Genomic DNA, 23,210 nt, shown 5'->3' on the forward strand with positions numbered 1-23,210 from the left:
TATATTTTTTTCTAGAGAGTATAAAGGTATATTAAAGTTTAATAAATATATTATAGGCTTTTATATTATAGATTTTTATTTAATTAAGGCCTTTAAATCCTTAGGCTATAAGTTTTTAATTATAGTAAATAGTATAATTAAATTTAATACTATATTTAATTATAAAACTATTTAAGAAAATTATAATATTATATTTAAAGAGAAAGGTAAATTAATTATTAAAGGCTATTATAATAAAGTCTTTCTTTATTAAAACTATTAATACTTATAATTATAAGAGATTATAGTAATTATATAATATAGTAAAAAGTTAAATATATAATTAAGTTTAATTATTTATAATATTAATAAAGCTTTTACTTTAGCTTTTTAACTTTATATTAAACTCTTAATTATATATATAAATTTCTTTATTTATAAACTTTAACTTAAATAGAGTTTCCTATTTAAGCTATTATAGTTAAAATATATTAAAAAGCTATTACTTAGAATACTTATATTTATCTTTAATAATTTAAATAAGAACCTTTAATTTTATAAATTATAATATATATTAATTTATTATATTTTAAAAAGTAATTTATTTTTTTATAAGGCTAGTCTTATTTTTAATATAATAATATATTATATTAAGTTATTATATTTCTTATTAAATTTATTATAAGTCCTTTTAAAGAATAAAGAGACTAGGGAAGTATAGAATTTTATAGCTAAATATAGTTAATACTATACTATCTTTAATTAATAGTAATTATCTTATAGAGATATATTTTAGCCTTTTTATTATAAAGATATATAGACCTTAGAATTAAATTAAGGTTATATATAAGGCTTTAATAATCTAGCTATAAGTATATTAAAAATACTATATATATTACCTAGTTATTAAGCTATTATCTTTTAGCTAGATTATAAGGTAATATATAATTAATATTATAATTATAATCTAAGTTAGCTTAATATATTATATAAATAGTTAAGGTAGAATAACTTATATCTTTTTTCCTAGTAATCTTATTAAGTAAGGAAGAAGAAAGTATATAATATTATTATAATTTCAATAGGTAAGTATACTCCTATCTGCTATATATTACTTTAAATTAATACTGGCCTTATTAGAGCTTTTATTCTCTAATATAAAGTTAACTTTATTAAACCTTATTAAAAAGTATAGCCTTATAGCCTTATAATATTATTTTATTACTAAAGTTTACTATTCTTAAGTATTTTATTTCTTTATAAAATAATTAAAATCTTAGTTATATATAATAATAAAGTCTTTATTTAATAGCTAGAGAATAATTAAAAAAGCTAAAGAGAGTAATATAAAGTATTAATACTTAAGGAAAAGCTTATTTATATATTAAAACTAGGTAAAAGTATTCTTAGGCTAAAAGAGAAAAGATTTAATAGCTAATAAGTATTAATTATCTAGTTATTTTAAATATAAAGAAAAATAATATTTAATATTCTCTAGGAATAAAATAAAAAAAGGGAATTCTATTTTATAATATATTATAGTAAGGCTTATAGTTTTTTAAACTAAGATAATACTTTAAAGAGTAGCTTTATATACTTTATCTAGTTAATTAAAGAGATATTATATTTAGAATAATATTCTTTATTATAATAATCTTATATATTATATTTTTATACTATAGAGTAAAATAGATATTATATAAAACTATATTACTTTCTTAATAAATAGTAAAAAGAGGTTTTTCTTAATATTAATAATACTTTTTAAAAGATTAAAAATATATATAGTAAAGATTAACTATTTCTTAATATATATTTTAAAGCTTAGTTTCTTATTAAGCTAGATACTTAATTAATATATTAATTCCTTAAGGGTCTTTTCTATATTATTATATTAAATTAATAAGGAAAGTTTTTTATTTTATATTTAATATATAAAGTATATTACTTTTACTTTCTTTAAGTTAAAAGTAATAGTATTTTTATTTCCTTATTAAGTTAAAGTATAAATATCTTTATTAATAGCTATTATAGTTTTATCTAGGGAATTCCTTATATAGAGTATAGTAATATTATTTATATACTTAAAGTATATATATCTATTTTCTATTTAATTAAAGAAATAAATAGAAGTTATATATAGAATAAAGAGGATTAAAGAGATAAGAAAGCCTTATAAAAGTCTATAGTTAAAGAGATTATTCTTAATAATTATATTTTAAAGTTAGACCTTAGTATATCTCTAGGATATAAAGGATTTAACTTATTTAATAAGAGAAAAAAGCTATTTTTATTAATAAAAGTAAAGAATAAGTCTATTCTTTATAATTATATTAAAGATACTTTTTATATCTATAAGGATAAATATAATAACTCTTCTATAATTAAGAGTAAATTCTATATTATTAAGGGTAATAATAATAAAGTCTTAAGTAAATCTCTTAAAGAAAGTATTAAAATATTATAAATTAATTACTTATTATTATATAATAATATAAAAAAAGTATTAAATAATAAGTTATTTAAGTCTTTTTTTTATATAAAAGAGTAAAATAATTAAGTATTAAAAGCTAAAGAGAAATAAGTCTTTTTTATTAATCTTAAGGATTATAATTACTTTAATATTTTTAAATATATTAAAATAATATCTTTAAAGAAAATACTATTAAAATAACTAAATAATATATTCTTTTATATATAGCTATATTAAGTATAATAGCTTAATTATAATATTATTAAAGCTAAAGGTAATATTATTTATACTAAAGAAAGTATATTTTATATCTTTTAATATAATAATAAGATTAAAGTCTAGTTTTTTATTATTTATAGGTATTATTTAAAGATTTTAAATATTATTATCTATAGTATATTACTTTAAGATATAGCTTTAAAGATATTTTACTCTATTTTACTATAAGGTATAAACTTAGCTTTTTACCTCTAGGGAAAAAGGTTATAGTTAATTAATACTTTTAATCTAATTAGTAATCTAGAATATATTATTAAGAAAATTAATTTTCTTAGTTTATTCTTTCTAGAAAAGCCTTTTAACTTTTTTAACTATTTTTTAAAGAAATTATTATTTCTATCTAGCTTTTAAGTAATTAATTACTTAATAATATAAGATCTAATTATAATATACTTTAATATAGTCTTTAGTTTATTATAGGGATTTATAAGTAATCTTAAAGATTAATTTATTAAAGCTATTAATAGAATCTTATAAGACTTAAATTAAGGCTTTTATAATACCTTTTAAATATTTTCTAAAGAAAATATTAATTAATTTAAAGAGAATAATAATATATAGCTAAATAAGGCATAAGAACTAGTTAAGGTTTTTAATTTTATATTAAATTAAAATATATAATATAAAGACTAGGGTATTAAGTATAATACTAAGTATATAGTAATTTACTATAGTAATTAGATATTTCTTAATAATTATATTAGCTCTTAAGATATTAAAAAAAGCTAGGTTAATAATATTTTTATATTTATTTATTAATTTATTAAAGGGGTTAAGTAAGAATATATTATTATTATTAGCCTAGTTTATAAAATACTACCTTTCTTAATAGAAAAAGCTTACTTATTAAGAGTTATAAAAGGTATTAAAGTTCTTTATAATAAGGTAATATAATAAAGTAGGCTATTAATAAAGGTTATTAATAATAGTATTTATATTATATTATTAATAAATATTAACTATAGTAATTTATCTTATTTATAGCTAAAGTATATCTTTAGTTTAAAAAGAGGAAAATTAATTAATTATAAATCTATATTACTTTAAGATATATATTATTATTCTAAGTCTTATATTTATTCTTTCTTAAGTTTAAACTAAAGAGAAGATATTATATATATAGTATATTTTTATAATATACTTACTATTTTTAATATCTATATAAGGTTTTTATATTATAATAACTATATAGCTATTTACTTAGGCTAAGGCTAGTATTATATTATATATTAGTCTTTTTTTACTTATATTAGCTTAAAAGATAATAATCTTCTTATTAAGCTTAATAGGCTAGATATTATTATTATATCTATTTATATAAAAAGAAAGTAATATTATTAATATATTATCTTTTAAAAGAGTTACTATAATAAGATATATTAAAGGGAAAAGAAAGTAATATCTATTTAATTATTACTATAAGTATTAAAGATAATCTTAATACTCTAGGGGGAAAGCTAAAAGGAATAGCTAGATATTAATAATTAAAGTCTTATCTATTAACTATTCTTAAGACTCTATAGTCTTATTTATTAATCTTTTTAATTTTACTATAATTTTAATAAGGCCTAGTAAGGCAGGTTAAGTTATTAATTAAATATAGTTTATAGTAATTAATATAGTAAGCTAGTATTATATAGTTTTTAATATATTTATTATTATTATAGTTTATATATTTTATTTAATAATTATAGTTTCTATTAAGGTAAAAATCTTAGTAAATAATATATTAAGGGATTAAAGTTAATTTATTAATAAATTTAAACTATTTATTAATATTAAAGAGTTAGAATTTATATATTAATTTCTTAAGGAAGGAAATTATTATATTATATATTAAGCTAATATTATTATTATATTAAGAAAAGGAATATTAATAAAAATAAAGGCTAATTTAAGTATAAACTTCTTTATTAAAGAATATTTCTATAAAGAGTATTATACTCTTAATAAAGTTAATTATCTTCTTAAGGTATATAGCTATTATATATATAAACTATCCTTTATTAAAACTATTAATACTTATAATTATAAGAGATTATAGTAATTATATAATATAGTAAGAGGTTAAGTATATAATTAAGTTTAATTATTTATAATATTAATAAAATTAGCTTTTATTTTAGCTTTTTAACTTTATATTAAACTCTTAACTATATATATAAATTTCTTTATTTAACTTTAATTTAAATAGAGTTTCCTATAATTTAAGCTATTATAACTAGAATATATTAAAAAGCTATTACTTAAAATACTTATATTTATCTTTAATAATTTAAATAAGAACTTTTAATTCTATAAACTATAATATATATTAATTTATTATATTTTAAAAAGTAGTTTACCTTTTATAAGGCTAATCTTATTTTTAATATAGTAATATATTATATTAAATTACTATATTTCTTATTAAATTTACTATAAGTTCTCTTAAAGAATAAAAAGACTAAAGAATTATAGAATTTTATAATTAAATATAATTAATATTATATTATTTTTAATTAATAGTAATTATTCTATAAAAATATATTTTAGCCTCTTTATTATAAAGGTATATAAACTTTAAAATTAAATTAAGATTATATATAGAGCTTTAATAATCTAGCTATAAATATATTAAAAATACTATATATATTACTTAGCTATTAAGCTATTATCTTTTAATTAAATTATAAAGTAATATATAATTAATATTATAATTATAATTTAAATTAGCTTAATATATTATATATTAAAGTAGAATAATTTATATCTTTTTTCTTAATAATCTTATTAAATAAAGAAAAAGAAAGTATATAATATTATTATAATTTTAATAAAGCTTTTATTCTTTAATATAGAGTTAATTTTATTAAACCTTATTAAAAAGTATAGCCTTATAGCCTTATAATATTATTTTATTATTAAAATTTACTATTCTTAAGTATTTTATTTCTTTATAAAATAATTAAAATCTTAATTATATATTATATATAAACTATCTTACTATAAGTTTAATTATAGTAGCTTTTATTTTAAAGTAAATAGTATTAGCTTTCTAGAGAAATAAGTTTTTAATTTCTTTATTATATAGGTATAAGGCCTATCTAAAGCTAACCTTAATAGCTTAAGTAATATTAACTAATAAGCTATTAAAATATCTTATAATAAGAAGCCTTATTATAACTAGGTTAATAGTAAAGTATATAGTATTTAAATTAAGCTTAATAAAGATATAATTATTTTAATTTCTATTAAAAGAGATAATTTTAATAAAGTAAAGTTTTTAAAGGTTTTTATTATACTTATATATAATAAAAGTAATAAATTCTTTAATATATTATAGCTTATTAATATAGAAATTAATAAGAAAAATAGCTTAAGTTTAATAAGATTATAAGATTAAGCTATTAATAATAATTATAATATCTTTTAAATTAAAATTAAGGTTTTTAATAATAATTTAATATATCTTTATAAAGCTATTAATAAAGATTTAAATAGTATAATATTTAAAAGTATTAATATATTAATTAATAATATTATTAAAGGCTTTATAGAAATTATTAATAATATTATTTTTTTATTAAGTTTAATTAATAATATTTTAAATTACTTTAAAGATTTATTTTATAATATTAATTTTATATATATAAATAAATAATTTAATACCTTAAGAGGTAAAATATAAATTATAATTATAGTTTATAGTATTTTAATTATAGCTAGCTTTTTTTTATTAATTAATCTTATAATAAAATAAGTATTATATACTTAAGGTAATCTTTCTTTATATAAATCTAATTATTATATTAATAATATATTAAGTATAAATAGCTTTTATAAAATTAAAAAGTATATTTAAAGGATTAACTAGAGTCTAGCTAATACTTAGGCTAGAGGCTATAAAGTAAAATATAATATTAGTATTTATTAGTATTTTATTATATATAACTGAGATTTTAATTATTTTATAAAGAAATAAAATACTTAAGAATAATAAACTTTAATAATAAAATAATATTATAAGGCTATAAGGCTATACTTTTTAATAAGGTTTAATAAAATTAACTTTATATTAAAAAATAAAAGCTCTATTAAAATTATAATAATATTATATATTTTCTTTTTTTTTATTTAATAAGATTATTAAAAAAAAAGATATAAATTATTTTATTTTAATATATAATATATTAAATTAACCTAGATTATAATTATAATATTAATTATATATTACCTTATAATTTAATTAAAAGATAATAGCTTAATAACTAGGTAATATATATAGTATTTTTAATATATTTATAGTTAAATTATTAAAGCTTTATATATAATCTTAATTTAATTCTAAGGTCTATATACCTTTATAATAAAAAGGCTAAAATATATCTTTATAAAATAATTACTATTAATTAAAAATAATATAATATTAACTATATTTAGCTATAAAATTCTATAACTTTTTAGCCTTTTTATCCCTTAAAGGGATTTATAGTAAATTTAATAAGAAATATAGTAATTTAATACAATATATTACTATATTAAAGATAAGATTAACTTTATAAAAAGGTAAACTGCTTTTTAAAATATAATAAGTTAATATATATTATAGTTTATAGAACTAAAGGTTCTTATTTAAACTATTAAAGATAAGTATAAGTATTCTAGGTAATAGCTTTCTAATGTATTCTAGCCACAGTGGCCTAAACTATAGGAAACTCTGTCTAAGTCGGAGTCTATTAGTATTTTATATATATAATTAGTATAACTCCTTAATAGTAGTTACTGCGGAGTTAGATATAGGAGGGAAGATGATAAGAGGAGCTTAGCTTGAGGGGCATTGCGACTGGAGCTACCCTGTATTAGTTGAGTGTTGATTGCATCACCAACGCGTCAATTGTTCATGCAAATGATGCTTCTTCAATTAAAACACAATGTATATGTGAATATCCGTGTATATTCTGACAGTTATCGTTGGTGATTAAAGGGTTGAGTTGGGAGATAAGTACCTAGGTATGATTGAGAGTAGGTAGTAATCCAGCTTTCGCAGCGTTGTCTAAAACCTCCATCACAAAAAAGTATGATGACCGCATTGCCAAGAGATGAGTTCACACAAGACAGATAAACTATATTGAGCCAGACCTTTATTAGCCTCATAGAAATGCAATTGACCAAAACTCACAGTCGCATAGAATCACCAAGGCCGGATTGTTAAATCACAACGCTGAAATATTGTCATTAAGACAAGTCTCATTAATAAACTATTTTGTTCAGACGTTTCCAGTCTATCATGCGGACCTTATAACTCCATTGATCAAACCACCAACCGCTCATTTCATTTAATCAATTAATAATCCGAAAACCCTTTTACATGTTATCCCGTGTGCTGGTGCCAGCCTTGTGAGTCTCCTCGGCCGCCTTCTTGGTTCGCTCCTGAAGGTTCTTGATGTCCTTCTGAGGATCGGTTTGCGATCGGTCAGCCTTGACGGCCTCCTCGCTGTCAGAGGCGAGCTCAGGCTTCCAGTGGCCGCTGCCCTCCTTCTGCTTCTTGAGGGAGTCCTGCTTGTGCTTCTCGTAGTCGACGTCGGTTTCTGCAAGTGGTGTAAGAAAGAGTTTTTATCCATGGGAGACGGAAACTTACGAGTTGAAGACTCCTTGAGACCGAGGCGTGTTGATGTGGTGAAGAATCCTCGTCCAAGGATCATCTTGCTAGCCTGCGCAGAGCGCATAGTCATCATGGATCGAGCAGACATCATATTGGCGGTTGTTATTGGAGAGGTGAAGTAATTATTTCGAAGGATTAGATGAATTGATGAAAAAGAGAGGGAGAAACAGCTGCAGAGGAGAAGAGCTTAATACTGCTCCCCTCGGGTATGAGTGTCGACCATTTGCGGGAGAATGACGTCACGAGCATCATCAACTTTACGCCTTCTCTTTTATTCCTCTTCTCCTTGAAATGAAGATGGACTCGATGCGTCAATTCTCCACTACAGCCCATGCTACCCCAATTTGGATGCCTATGTATGGACCTTTACCGAGGAAGCAAGGTACAAACGGATCCAGGGGGACCCAATTGAGTAGCCGTGGTTGATAATATGGGATGTTTGCTGTGAACCACTACCTTATGTTTGTGATGTGGGGTTGAGGTTGAACGAACTGCAAGCAAATTGTATCTCATATATCACAAATTGGATTTTTTTCATTACGCCATGTGTAGAGAACGATGTCAAGTCAATGTTTATTTGGCATGAGTGGCCGACTGAGTTCAATTGGAGGATAACTCACATACGCCTACTATGGGGGGTGACCATATAGCACGTCATTACCTTGCATAGCTAATCCCTCATAGAAAACAAGACTACATCACTCAGCACATATCACATGGCGGATTGAAACTTAAAAGTTATTGAACATTCGTATATTCTCGTCTCGCAGCGATGAAGCCGCGTTGTCACAACCAGACAGCGCCGATACCCAGTTAACAATAGCCACGCAAATGCAGTCAACCGCTGCAATGCAAAACCAGGCTCGAGGGCCTCCCGTATTCCCAATAACCTCTTTGTATCTGATCATGACATATGTGTCCCAGGCCCCCAACACTCCAGATGCTAGCCAAGGCGAGAAGAAATATTTGTAAAAGAAGCCCGTCCAACCAGGACAAGGGCGAACCAAACAACGCTCCAAAGTATAAACTACTCCGGTCCCAAAAACAAGGTAGGCCAGCGCTGGTGCTGAAAGCCCAATCCATGAGCAAGAAAACAAAAAGAGGACAAATATATAGGGCGTCCCATGATACAAAGAAAACGAAGGGACAAAGGTGGTTCCTTTTCAATTCCCGTTCATTGCAGCAACGGGACAACACCAGAAATTCGACCAACTCCCCGTAATTTCCCAGATTCCATCCCGATTAGGGATCCCAATACTCGCAAAACACCGTTCGTCTCAATCCTGATCACCGCCCAAAGATATTTCCAAGATGCGACCGATCAAATAACACCGGTAAAGACCCCGCTTGCGAAAAAGCACTCCCTTCTATGTTGTTCTTTTTCTCTTGTTGACTTCATAACCCATGACCGCGATGAGAGAAGACATTTTGGTATGAATGGTAGGCCAACCCACGCCAGACCATGTAAAAAGTGAAAACAATTGATGCCAAGATATTCCGATACTTGTGCCGCCGAACACCGATGCAATGTCGTCTTAAAAAAGCAAAGAAACGCCCGTTCGTGTCTTAAAGCCTCATCTTGAGAGGCGGACACCCAAACCTAGGTATTTGATTTGTTGCAAAAATAACAAAGTAACCAAGCCGAAAATGGTATCGATCTTTATCAAGCCGTGCTAGTAATATCCTCATTAACTTGTTGGTTAGAACAAGACATGTCGATTAGGGATGTTTGTACAGGTGAGATAGGTTTGGAGGGTAAATGTAATGGTTGTCGAAAGATGTTGTAGCCAACAATGTGAGCAGTCGCATCAAGCGAATACTCCGCAAAAAGCTCTTGAGGTAACCAGCCCAAATGATAAGATGATGCCAAGATCAAGTCTTGATCGGTCGATATGCCCGCCAAGATGAAACAGCTGCCAAGAACGAACGGTTGTGTTTACAATTCAAAGCGCATCGCCGGTGGTGCGACACACCAGTCGCCCCATACGATATGTATGGAGAGCGACTGCGTGCGGCTTACCATCGGCGAAGAGACTGTTGCATCCTGCCAGGCGATACTGACTGGGGAGGGCTTGACATGGTGATGCCAGTAGCAGGGTTGATGATGGGGATGGCATTGCGGCCGCGGGTGGCGGAGGGCTGGTGAAGCTTCATGCTTGGCTGATGCTGGTAAGAGGGAGGGATGAAAGCGGGGGATGTTGAGTTGAGAGAGAAGCCAGGAGCAACAGTGTTGGGGTGTTGCGTGGGAGAAGAGTCGGGAGAGTTGCTGGCTAGTGAGGAACGCTCGGACGCGCTGGAGATAGACACGTACTGCGGACAACAGGTCAGATGGATGCGTTGTGGAAGACAACAGCGGGACAACTCACGTCGTTCTCAGTCAACAGACCGGGGCAGAACTCCATATCGTCCTCAAGATCAAAAGATCGGCTAGTCTCAAACTTGGTTCGGAAAGAGGTGATGGCAGCAGCCTCGGGATCCTTCAAGTTCATGTTACGGGGACCAGATCGGAACTGGCGCTGGACTTGTTGAGACATGGAGAGACGAGGAGCTCTGCGATTTCGGCCGGCATGGTGGTTGTGCGACATGGGAGCGGGGTGCACTGGGTGAGCGTTGTATGTATAGTATGCAGACATTATGTGAGTTTGGGCGAAAGTCGCGTTGTTGTGATTCCGGAATTGGTGCGGGATTAATCAGTTGGGCGATAAAAACACAATCAAGAAATGAATTGTTGAATAGTCGTCGTTAATAATCGTGATAGACAAATCCGAAAAAATTCGCAGACAAGATAGGAGACGTGAGGTTATGTGATGAGTTGTAATGTAGAAGGAAGCAAGTTTGTTGGTTGATGTAGGTTTTTGGTTACAAGAGATGAATTGTGGGAAATAGAGTGGGAGCGAAGCGAGACGAGGTACACAAGAGGAGGGGCGGAGTGAGATTGGAAGGTGACGGACTGGCTTTGATAAGTAAAATAGAATTCGAAGGGGACAGGCGGGATACCTACAGTTTAGTGACTGCACACCGGGGACGGCGGGCATTGGCTCTTGTTGGTTGGGGACACTGTGAGCCCACTAAGATCCACCAGACCCCCACTAAAGTCCACATGAAGCGCCTGCAGAACAAGGAGATGAGGGTGGGACCATGTCCTGGCAAATCACGACCTGCAAACGGTGGACAGGCTTGCTTTGCCACCTTGTTATGATTGGCATATGAGTTGAATAGCGTGTGCCACAGTGTAATCTTGGTGGCATGCTACTAGCTCACCCTTGTCTCTCAGGGTAGGGATGTTTAGGAAAAGCACACAGTTTGCGTCTCTCTTGTCAAGCACAGTACCACCGGCGTGTTCAGAAAGCTAGACAACACACGCATTTGCTAGGGGGCTGAGTGCACGCTACTTGTCCTATTCTGGGCTTGTCTGCACACCAGGCGGTATCCGAAACTCAGCGTCTATCCTACAAGGGTGTGACCTACTGCACTCACACTCACCAAGCCCAGTGCTAGATTGAAGATTGAATGTCGGATCGGCTTTCTCGGGGTTCCCCATTCCAACCTTCATCACTTGACTGCTCTCAGCTTTGTCCCAAACATGCTCAGATTGTGAGACTTCAAGGCCTGTTGATTTTTACTGTACAGCACTGTACACAAGACGCAAGCTAGGTTAGTCTGTCGGTCCAGGGGTGCGCATTGTTCATCAGGTGAGTGACGGAATCTGGCCTACCCATACAGATACCAAAACACACAGTGAGAATCCTCCACTTGGAGTCCCAGTCGCAGTCTCAGTCTCAGGCACCATCTCGACCGCGTGCCTCTCCCACTCTCCCACTGCAATTCCCCTGTGCTAGCGCAGGCAAACCCCTTTCTGAACCGTCCCCTTCAGGGCTCTCGCAATCGTGAGATTAGGCGCTATACCCTGATGCAGCATGCTAATTTTGTCAATTGATTGGATTGCGCGCGCCTGTCCGTTTGTTGACATGCTGAGATTGTTATTATCCACTACCTTGGTCCTTCGCGCTTCGTCTATACGGAATTAATTGACTGTTGTTTCTCATCTGCGACAGACGTTGAGCCCCGCAGTTGCAATCAATCTTTCATTAATATCGCGGCGTACATATCTGATATGGTGTATTGACGAGGACCAGGCACGGTATCATCAGGTACTGAATATCTTGTCTCGCCGAACGGGGCCTGTCTATTAGGCGATTTGAGGTGCAGTCAAGTCAAGTGCTTGCAGTTCGATGCAGCGCACTGCCGAAGCAGCCCCCCAGTCAAAATCGCATCGCATCGTCCATTGCGGGACGGGAGGGAAGGGAGGGACGAGCGGAAAGGCAAGGCGTCGTGCAGTTCTGCACTGTAAAGGCATCGGGGGGCGGCGGTGGATTGGTGGTAAGTACGGATAGGCGGTGATGGGTTGACCAGCACGGTACCTTTCGGGGCAGTGAGCTCTAAGGTCCAGAAGAGCACTGTGCATGACCGTCAAAGAAGCCATTCCCGACCACCAGCGCCATATGAGGGAGGGTTGGTATCAGGCATGACTGGGCAGCCTCAAGACCCTGTCTTGCGCTGTCCTTGGTGGCCTGGGTCTGGACATGGATCCTTGGTCCGTTGGAAACGTGGCGGACTGGGCTGGACAAAGGTTTGGCACTGTGCTATTCTGTCATGGCCCCTCCAGTCTGCAGATCGCATCCCCTTCCCTTTGTTGTTGTTTTTATGCCCTGGTCAGAGGTCGAATGAGATGTTGTTGACAATCAACACACTGTTTCGCCAGTGGTCGAACCATTATCGAAGCGGCTTTCAGGGTTCTTTGGTGCTAAAATCAATGTCGCCACAAGAGGCAAACTGGTTGATAGAAAGATCATCATTCTCTGGCTTCTGGAAGTCTTATGTGACGTGAGTGCCATGATGCTGATCATCGCCATGCTGTAGGGTAGTGATCCAAGGCATGTCAAAGCCCAGACCATATCTTCATCAGCAACCCTGATCAAGATGAGAGAATGAGGTTGACGAACCTAGAAATGGAACCAAAACACAGTGGCGTTGTCCTTCAAGGTCAAAGGTAACATCACCCACACACACCTAAAATACGCCAGCCCAACCCCAAACCCAACCCACGATTCCAGTCCAAATTCAGTTGCACTACATGCATCGCAAGCTCTTTGTGTGCACTGCACTGCATCCACCCTGTACTGTAAAGTCGCTCTGCCCGAAAGTCTTTCTTGGCGAGACAACTCTTTGTAAACTGTGACACGGCGGTTGCAACGTCTTTGCGGGCGCCCATCAAAACAGAGATTCAACAAAGATCAATGTCTTTAATGTGCACGATGTCCAACGGGTGAGAGTGTTTCGTGTGTTAGAGAATATATCATCAGTGATCGTCGTTGAGTGGTGAGCGCTGACGATAACGATAAACAAGTGACGACGGCGGCAAAATATGCAGCTTGGTAGTTATGATTGTCGGTGTTTTAATGCAGCTTCTAAGGATTTTGTTGATGCATATCGTCAATCGTTTCATATGCTGAGAGGTCCGCTTTGCCGCCAGCCTCATCTTATCTCTCTGCATGTTCAGAGTGCAACACACCAATCCACTACTCAACTGTAACCTGTTTAGAACATTCTTTTGGTGGTCTTTGATACTGCCTCCTCTGGTGTAACCCAATCCAACATTTGTTCAGTTCGCATCTAGACCAGATCGTCGTTCATCTTTATCAAACAAGCAACCACCTTGATCCTGCCCTGTCCTGCCCTGCCCTGCCCTACCCTGTTCACTAACCTGGCTGGTCAGGTCTGCTTTGCTTTTGCTCTGTCTCAACGTCAAAGCGTCCCATCATCAGGGCTGCCGGGCTGTCTCGATTTACCACTAAGTTATCGTACCGGACCACGCCACGAGAAACCCTCGAGGTTGTGTCATTTGCCAGGACATCATTGTGGGGACGATGCTGCGCTATCTACACCTATTTTGGGCTGGTTGTGAACTTCACTTGCTTGCAAAGGTCTGTTAGTGAGCGTTAGCGGGAGGTTTAAACCTGACGCACTTCTCTCTTGGTTGTCGTTTGTCGTCGCACATGCCGATCGCTCATCAAGATGACAAGAGAACCATCAATCCCCCAATATTGAACTCCCCGTTCCTGGGAGCGCCTCCAGATTCTACCCCGAATGATTTCGAGACCCTTGGCCGAATGCGTAAAGCTCTGTGTTTCGACTTCCTAGCGCAAACCATGCGGCATTCTGGACAGGTCTCTCGACAAAGAACAAAACAGACACAAAGTTAATGTTGAGATAACAAACTCAGATTACGAGGAACAGGCCATTCAGAATGGTACATACTACAAACTACAGGTTTGATACCCTTAAGGGTCCTTGGTGGCAAAAGATGTTGTTGCGTCCAAGTGCCCGCATACCGTAACAGTGGGAGAACATTCGGTATTATCCCAACCTCACTCAATAACTAGGATTAATTTAATTGACAGGGAAAGAGAGACATATTGACACAGAGAATAAGTTGAGCAATGTTCTGAAAGCCCTTCTTGAGTCAGATGTCTTTAGCTCTCTTCCCATCTGCCCACGTTGACGCAATCAGCCATCCATACCCATGCAAGACCCATGCCATTTCATCAACTCACGATCTCAGCAAGCAATAACCAGGTGCACGCATCTCAATCGTTCACAGTTGTTCAATTTTGACCATCACGAGTCCTCAACCCCTCTCTATATCATGAGACGAACCCATTAAGTGATGCACACGGCGCACCATAACACATCACCACACACCGCCATTTCTCAGGAACTCATTGTCGGCTACAGCGCTTCTTTCGCAGTCTCGACCCTGACCTTGGACTGCTGTCAGTGTCTCACTTGGCGGAGAAGAAAGGCAGTTCCCAGTCCGAGCACAAACTCAGCCCAGACCGCGCCACCCCTTGCTTCAATGCAAGTCACCCCGCGCGCCACACTTTGCGGGGGACATTGCTACGTCACCTGACAAGAGGTTCCATTGACTTTCAGGGAGACTTCAGCACTGATTCGTTCCTGGTTCTCAAGAATGCTATTAGAATACTAATCATGATGGGACCAATACTCACATAGCATATCACAACTCCTAAGTATTGACAGGAGCCCACTTTGTACCTCTAGGAGCCAAAACCCTTCGCACAAAGAGTACCTGTACGAGGTGGAGTCTTCCTAGACTTACAACACAAAAAGATATCAACATCAAAAAAAGACATACAACAGCGGGGATTCGCTGGTCGTCACCGACCCAACTACTAATCCGCCCCTTACCAGCTTATCTATGGGAGAGCGGACGGGATCCCGAGTTCTCTGATAGGTATGGTCGTATGTGCTTTATTCGTTACCAAAATTGGTATATATCATCGACCGAGGCGGGCTTGACATTTTGTTGGCTGATAATAGTGCAGCTTGGAGGAGGAGCATCATCCTCGATGTGAAAACTGCAGTGGACGAAGTAAAGAAATACTGCCGCATCTAGGTGAGTTTGTGGTCCAGTGTTGATAGTTCGTATACTTTGTGCTGCACCAAGTCGAGGGTGTTGTGCATGTTATCCCAAACCCTCGCTTGTTTTAACCATTGGCTTAAACAATAGACTGTCACTGTGATGCCGTCTCGTGTATCTCTTCACTAGATCGTAAATTGATGTATGGTCAGTTGAGTTTCTGTTCAACTTGATACAAAAGCACACAGCTTTAGGAAATCTCCCGAAACCTAGACGACTTTACTTTCTCTCCGCTACACAGAATAGATCCTACATGTATGATGCCTTTGAAACTCGAGATATATATCTTGCCGTTGTTTTCGGGATCCATTGATTTGATGGCAAGACCTTTGTCGTGAGCACTGGTGGTCTCAAGATGCTGGAAGAAACAATAACGTACTGGCATAGTCCATGGTTTTTATGTTCTCGGACTATTTTATCTCATCTGTATCTCGAGGTGTATAGACCAAGGAAATACAGACAAAGAATAATGCAGTATCATGTGCATTTCCGGAGTATTGGAATATCACACGGCTCTGGAATATGATTTATACTCGATTTGAACAAGTCAAGGGCATCTCGTACCATGCCCTTAAGGGAATTAACGGCCATAAAGCGGATCCATAATTATACACATATAATATAACTGCACATTGATTTGTTCTTTAGCATTGAAGAAACCTCAGCTCGATTTGATTCCTAAGGGTTATGCAGCTCAGCTTGAATACCTTCCGGAACGGGTCAAGTGTGTAAATCCTCCGATGGTCCCGCAATCGCTACGTCTTGGCTTTTTCTTTCTACGTGTAAGCAAACTTGACTCACACTCACCACACATTGAACATCGCCCATTGCATCAAAATGGACTCGTTTCATATCCTTTCAAGCTCTTCAATGGCACAAACATTGTTTGTTGCCAGTTCATTGATACTGCCTATAGTTCTTATTTTCATTCTTTCGCGTGTAATCAGTGGTCGATCTGCTTCTAAGTCGTCACTCCCTCTGCCAGCTAGCGATGAAATTGTACGCCTGCGTGTATACCCCATCAAGTCATGCCGAGGCTTTGATGTAAAATCAACAAAGCTCCTACGGACAGGTCTGGACTTGGACCGTAACTGGATGTTTGTCACGGCCGAAAAGCGTGAATTTATCACCATCAGGACAAACTCCAACATGACTCTTATCACGACGGCTTGGGACGCTGATACGGATATGCTTACCATTGCTCTCAATGAATACTCGTTCGAAATACCAGCTCACCCCACGACTCAATGGCTTGAGAAGAATGGCGAGCTGATTAAAGCGGAGATTTGGAGCGAGAAGACCGATGCTTGGGAATACTCAGCCACGCTCACGAAACCTATCTCGGAGTTCCTAAACATGGATGTTCGTCTGGTATACAAAGGTCCTAAACCCCGAGTTCTGAGTGGCAACGGAACCCCTCAGCGTCTGGGTCGTACCGAAGCCACCAAATTCGCTGATATGATGCCTGTGCTGGTAAGTCACGAACTTGAACGATGACAAGAGATCCAGAACTTTAGCTAACGTGAGAAATGTACAAGGTTGCTTCCATGGCGAGCATGAACGAGTTGAACGACCGTCTCGCTAATGCCGGTGAGGACAAGATCGAGATTGAACGTTTCCGACCAAACATCATTATTCGCGGCAGTGTACCGTGGATTGAGGATGGATGGAAGACTCTGCAGATTGGAGAAGGGGGACATCGTCTTGATCTCGACGTCGTGTGCCGCTGTCTGCGATGTCAGGTGCCCAATGTGCACCCCATTACGGCCGAAAAGCACCCACGCCAGCCTTGGAACCAGTTGATGAAGTACCGAAGAATCGACGCCGGACTCAAGTTCAAGCCAAGCTTTGGTATGCTTTGCGCACCAAGTGTCGAGGGACATCTTGAGGTTGGGATGAAGTTTCAAGTCAAGGCCATGACGAACGACCACTTCTTTATCAGCCCTATGAAGTAAATCTGAATGAGAAAAGGGTCATATGGCGAAGTGTAACTGCTAGTGTCGAACTGTCGATTTCACAATGGCAGCCCAGGGATCACATGAAACCTGAGTTTTCCCACCTAAAGGACAAGAATAACTTGGTTGTTTTATGAGACCTTAGGCATAATCTTAGGCTGTTTATGTTCTGCAGCCTAAGCTTAGTTAGGTCTTATGTTTTCTCCAAGCACACAGACAGGAAAAAGATGCCCATGCTGTATGCATCTCACAAGTGGTGGTGGACCAGTGTTACGGATGGTCGTGCCGCTTTCTTTATCCGGAATTTACTTGACAAGAACAATCAATATACGCTATAAACCATCTCTTGTCATGGTAGTACTGAAGATTGAGTTGAAACTTACAGTATCAGAGAGGCGCCCGCCACGTGTCTAGACTCATGCACGATCCCATGATAACACACACTCTCCAGGAGAGCCCAACGTAGCCTTGATTTGATAAGTGCTAACCAGGGGAATTGGATTAGGGCTATGTGTCTATCAGGCATTGGCTTTGATGAAACAGAGCGCCTTGTGGTTATGGCCTCTGAACCCATATTTGTCATAGGTCCGATCACCTGAAGGATATCGTAACTTGATAGCGTCAGTAATGGATCTGCCTAACCATTGAAGAGATTTTAGTTTATGAGGGAAATTTTAGAACCATTACGAACCTTACTAGACTGTAATCCTGCGAAGTCAAGTGTAAGTGTAGGATTACAATGCCTAGCCCTCATGATAGAGCAGACAAATTAGCCGGGACACACCACTAGTTACACACAGCCTCATAGAGAGGCTAGCGTTGTAACTCAATAGCGATGGATTCGTGGGATAATAGTTGTGAACCTTTGATATACGACGAATTTCAAACGATGATGTATGGAAACGCCCGTTTCTTTGAGAGTAACCTGCCTTAGCGTGGACTGAATGAACAGCAAACAGATCCATGCACAGGGAGACAAGAGATAAACTTGGATTTGACGAGCTAGAAGGAACCTTGCCCTTTTTCTTTTGCTGTTTGGTGTTGTGGATGATGATAAAGAATCAAGTACAGAGGTCTAAGAACTTCAAGCGAGACACTTCAATAAGACCAACAGTGAGAAGCCAAACACTGCCCATAAATCACTTTGTGAGCATGAATTTCTCTCCAAATAGCCAAGCAATCATACTATCAAAGTAGAAGTATCCTTGTTCTTCGCCACATGATTCTAGACCGTGGTCTGGGTTGTATGTCGTGCTATGTTGTACCACGTGGATCTTGAGCCATGGGCGCCCTCTTTGATCTGGAGACACTTGAAGGCAATAAGACTTCTGAAAGAGTCATCGACTGCCCAGCCCTTTAACTAGAACGACTAGGATGGGACGGTCATTTCTGCTTCCGTGTTAGGTTAGTTGTTCCTGATACGCGAACAAAGGTGGAAAAAGGGTGGATTTGGAAGAGGGCTATGAAACACATCCCAAACAGCCTGCGAAAAGCCCAAACCCATAAATCTTTTTCACTTACAAGGCTGCAGCTTGTCATTCCGGCGAGAAGGTTGACTTTGTGATTCATTGGTTGTGGCGAGGCGCTTCGCGGGGCAGTTTTTTTAAGTGGCACAAGCTTACAATTAATACTGCACAGCCTCCGTAGCTTCTCTCAGAGCAGTCATTGATGGTCTAGATTCATAATAAATCTCTCATCATCCCCGACAACTCCAGCGCAAGCACGTATCAGAAAACGCAATCGTATCAGAAATAAACAGAGAGATATTTTCATCATGGGCGAGAATCTCGTCATTTATTACAATGACTCCATCGACTCGGACAACCTCGCAGCTGCTATGGCGTTGTGGAAGGCGACATACAAAAGGAAGAACACTCGTGTGATTTGGATTATAGAGCCTCGTCAAGTGTGTTTTGGACTATCCATGACGGCGGAGCAAGTATCCAGATGTAAAGATTTGATACAGGAACACTTTTCGTCGCTAGGAAACCCTTTCAAGGTGCTTCTGGGTGGACTTATCGAGCAGGAGGATCTTGATAAGACCGACGGTCTCGCAGGAGCTGATCGTCATCTAGTAAGCTCCTCTTCCTCGGATACCGTATTGAGAATATTACTAACATCAATGCAGCTTCAAATGGCTGTCAAATCAGAATACGGCTCAAAGGACAATGCCGCACTTCATGGCCGTCTTACTGCTTGGGACTTTGCTTCTTGTTTGGCCGAGTGGTCAAACAACGCCTCAAATGAAGTTTTCGTGGACTTTGAAAGCTTAGAAGAGATTGAGAATCCCGTGAATCTCAACTTTCATCATCATGAAGAACTTGTCAACCGAAGCGCAGACGAACTGAAGACATACGAGACTATCCTGAATGAATCATTTCAACAAAGAACGCAAAGCCTACAAAACTGGTACGAGGAATGTGTCAAGAGAATCGCACATAAGGAAGGCAATTCAAACACATCCGTACAGCCGCTTAATTTGAACGCTCTCTATAATGCGATCGAAAATGCATCAAGTGTTCGTTTCTTTGGGGGTTCCTCTTTGAGGATCTTGAGACTGTTTCTCGAAAAAGGAGTGGCTAGCAAGATCAAATGCCATCTGCAAGTGGTATGTCTCAAGTTACGATATACCGATTCCGTGTACTAACAATTACAAGGGTTCCTGTGATATGTCGGCAAATCTATTCGCAAATCAGTTTAATATCGCCCTCAACCGAGACGCAGCCAAGACAGTGCTTAATCGATCAGCAGAGTTCTCAAAGTTCACCGTCGTACCTTCACATACAGCGCAAAGTATAAAATACTCAGCACTAGGTCTGAAGAATGCCGGAGGTCATTGCTTGGAGAAGCGAATTTTAGGCTTCAACTGCCGTGAGGATCCCCTTAAGATCGTCACAAACAGTGTCTCATTAGAAGGCCAATACTCCGACAAATCATACCCGATGCCTGACTTGACCGCATTCTTATGTGCGCTTGTCCCCAAATATATGGAATCCTTGGGATCAAAAGTGGGTTTCATAGAAATCGATGAGAAGGATTCCAATGGCGCACTTCTCTTTAGACCTTCTGACAAGGGAATTCAGATGTACGATTTGAGCGAGAGCACGACATTAACGGAGTCTGAGGTGACAGCGATTTTTGAGAAAATAGCAAGGGGTGATGTGCTTTTGGATCAGGCTTGATACCCAACGGCGTCCTGGAAGACAATAGACGATTCTTTTGTTTTGTTTTGTGGTTTATTAAATACCGTACGCAAGTTTATGACGCGAATATCTTTGACGAATACCACGAATTTTTCGAGATAAACGATGGAACCTTATGATTTTTCAATAGAACCAGTCTTTACATTTAAAAATAACGTTTAATTGCATTCAAAAGATACCTAACTTATAGACACTGGGACGTTCATGTTGTTGTCGCCACATCTAATAGCCTGGTCTTGTCTATCGCCAATCAGCCACAAGACCCTTCAATGTGGCGTCATCAGCCTTGTCAACTCCTCTTGCCAATTTCCATACTTTAGCCAACAAACCTTCAACAGCCTCAGGCTGTGGCAAGAGTTATTCCTACAAATTCAAAACTTAAACACAGGGAACTTGATTGAGCGGTACATATATCTGGAGCCATGTCCGCCAGTTATTGGCAGTCGACGCAATGTCGATTCTGGACCTTCACCAAGGAACAGCTCGCGACAATGCGACAGAAGCTCGAGGAAGACAATGCTGAACTCGTGCGCATGTTTCCCCTCCCGCAGCAACGCCATTTGTACATATGCTTTAACCAACGTGCGTGACCTTATTTATCTTTTCGGAACGTACGGCATGGCTGACTTGAACAAATAGAGCTGATAAGGTTGGCGAAGCGACTGACGATTCGACAACAATCCATGGCCACGGCGCAGGTCTACATGAAGCGATTCTATTCGAAAGTCGAGATCCGCCGCACGAACCCGTACCTCGTGGTAGCGACCGCGATATACCTTGCGTGCAAGATAGAAGAGTCACCCCAGCATATCCGAGTTATCGTCACGGAGGCGCGACAAATGTGGGGAGATGTCGCCATTGACACGTCCAAGTTGGGAGAGTGCGAGTTTTTCATGATAAGTGAAATGCGATCACAACTTATTGTATACCAACCATACCGAACCGTCGTCGCACTGCGAAGCGAACTTGGATTGCAAGAGGACGAGGTGCAACTCGCTCGATCGGTGATTAATGATCACTTCATGACAGACCTTCCGCTACTATACCCTCCTCATGTTATTGCAATGGTAGCCATGCTTCTGGCCTTGGTTCTCAGACCCAATAATTCTGGACCCGGGCAAAACGCATCAGGGGCAGCGGCAGCAGCAGGACTCGCAGCAGCTCAACAGGCACTGATGCGTGCCCAAGGCCAGCAGACGCCAGGAGGAGGAGGAACTACAGAGGCTGCAACCGCGGAGCCCAAGGAGAGGCAGCAGCAAGCTCGAGTGTCTAGAGTGCAAAAGTTTGCCAAGTGGTTGGTTGACAGCAACGTGGATATTGCATCGATGGTAGATGCTACACAGGAGATAATCTCTTTTTACGAATGTTATGAGCACTACAACGACAAGCTCACCCGAGAACAAATTAATAGATTTGTTAAGGCGCGAGGGCTCGATAAGTAATATTGGTATTAGCGATACGAGACACGAGACATGAAGTACTTATGGGGCGAGCATACACAGGACAGGATATACGTATAGGGCGTTTCATGGAGTTTGGGTTTTTGAGCTTAGAGATTATATTTATAAAACTGTTTTGTCTGCTAGAGCTGTAGGATTGAGTGTGTTGGTTCTGGACTACCACTAACTGCCAGAATTACAACACAAACACAAGTGAGTACAAGGTATCGAGGCTCTATCTATGTTGGACCATGGAGATTTAACACCTTAACAATTAAACTACTGAGGTAGTGTCCTCGGTTGACCGGATGTCCTCCGCAACATCGACACGTATTTTCTGTTACGAGGTTGGCACATTGTCTGTTTGAACCTGTCAAACATCGACTTAACCAATACTTGGGCAAGCTTGGCACGAATATCCTTTGCTTGAGAAGAAAATTTTGATAGACCCTCAATGCACTGGAACTAAACTACCAATTGGCTTCTTAACTTTACCAGTCTAGTTTCAGACCATGTGAATATTTGCATTCTTCTAGAAGAAATTGATTCAAACATGAGGAGCCCTTTAGTTTTATGCCGAGACAGAGCGAGGGTGCTAGCAGCTAAAGACAGCAAGAGAATAGCTCAGCGGGTCCTTCCGGGGCACTAAGCATAATGCAGTGCCTCTGATTGATCGTCAGAGCAGCTCCAGCAGTGCCCGACAGTGCCCAGGGCGGCTTCTGAAAGTCGGGGCTTAG

The 23,210-nt window shown here is 36.5% G+C and overlaps 5 protein-coding genes across 5 annotated transcripts; 3 read left to right on the forward strand and 2 right to left on the reverse strand.

Annotated features, from left to right (window-relative positions):
• Positions 1-8,077: 8,077 nt before the first annotated feature.
• FPOAC1_006820 (uncharacterized protein) lies at positions 8,078-8,466 on the reverse strand (the record flags this gene model as incomplete). Its single annotated transcript, XM_044851294.1, has 2 exons — positions 8,078-8,301; positions 8,352-8,466. 2 exons carry the CDS (start codon positions 8,464-8,466, stop codon positions 8,078-8,080), a joined length of 339 nt encoding a protein of 112 aa, XP_044710006.1.
• Positions 8,467-10,391: 1,925 nt separating this feature from the next.
• FPOAC1_006821 (uncharacterized protein) lies at positions 10,392-11,008 on the reverse strand (the record flags this gene model as incomplete). The annotated part of the gene is made up of 2 exons (XM_044851295.1): positions 10,392-10,685; positions 10,742-11,008. 2 exons carry the CDS (start codon positions 11,006-11,008, stop codon positions 10,392-10,394), a joined length of 561 nt encoding a protein of 186 aa, XP_044710007.1.
• Positions 11,009-16,713: 5,705 nt separating this feature from the next.
• Positions 16,714-17,831, forward strand: FPOAC1_006822 (uncharacterized protein; the record flags this gene model as incomplete). Its single annotated transcript, XM_044851296.1, has 2 exons — positions 16,714-17,349; positions 17,415-17,831. 2 exons carry the CDS (start codon positions 16,714-16,716, stop codon positions 17,829-17,831), a joined length of 1,053 nt encoding a protein of 350 aa, XP_044710008.1.
• Positions 17,832-19,605: 1,774 nt separating this feature from the next.
• FPOAC1_006823 (uncharacterized protein) lies at positions 19,606-21,013 on the forward strand (the record flags this gene model as incomplete). Its single annotated transcript, XM_044851297.1, has 4 exons — positions 19,606-19,708; positions 19,817-19,905; positions 19,960-20,439; positions 20,489-21,013. 4 exons carry the CDS (start codon positions 19,606-19,608, stop codon positions 21,011-21,013), a joined length of 1,197 nt encoding a protein of 398 aa, XP_044710009.1.
• Positions 21,014-21,456: 443 nt separating this feature from the next.
• Positions 21,457-22,476, forward strand: SSN8 (RNA polymerase II holoenzyme cyclin-like subunit; the record flags this gene model as incomplete). Its single annotated transcript, XM_044851298.1, has 2 exons — positions 21,457-21,616; positions 21,674-22,476. 2 exons carry the CDS (start codon positions 21,457-21,459, stop codon positions 22,474-22,476), a joined length of 963 nt encoding a protein of 320 aa, XP_044710010.1.
• Between the last annotated feature and the right edge of the window lie 734 nt (positions 22,477-23,210).

Source organism: Fusarium poae, chromosome 2 (genome assembly GCF_019609905.1).
Source record: "Fusarium poae strain DAOMC 252244 chromosome 2, whole genome shotgun sequence".
NCBI lineage: Eukaryota > Fungi > Ascomycota > Sordariomycetes > Hypocreales > Nectriaceae > Fusarium > Fusarium poae.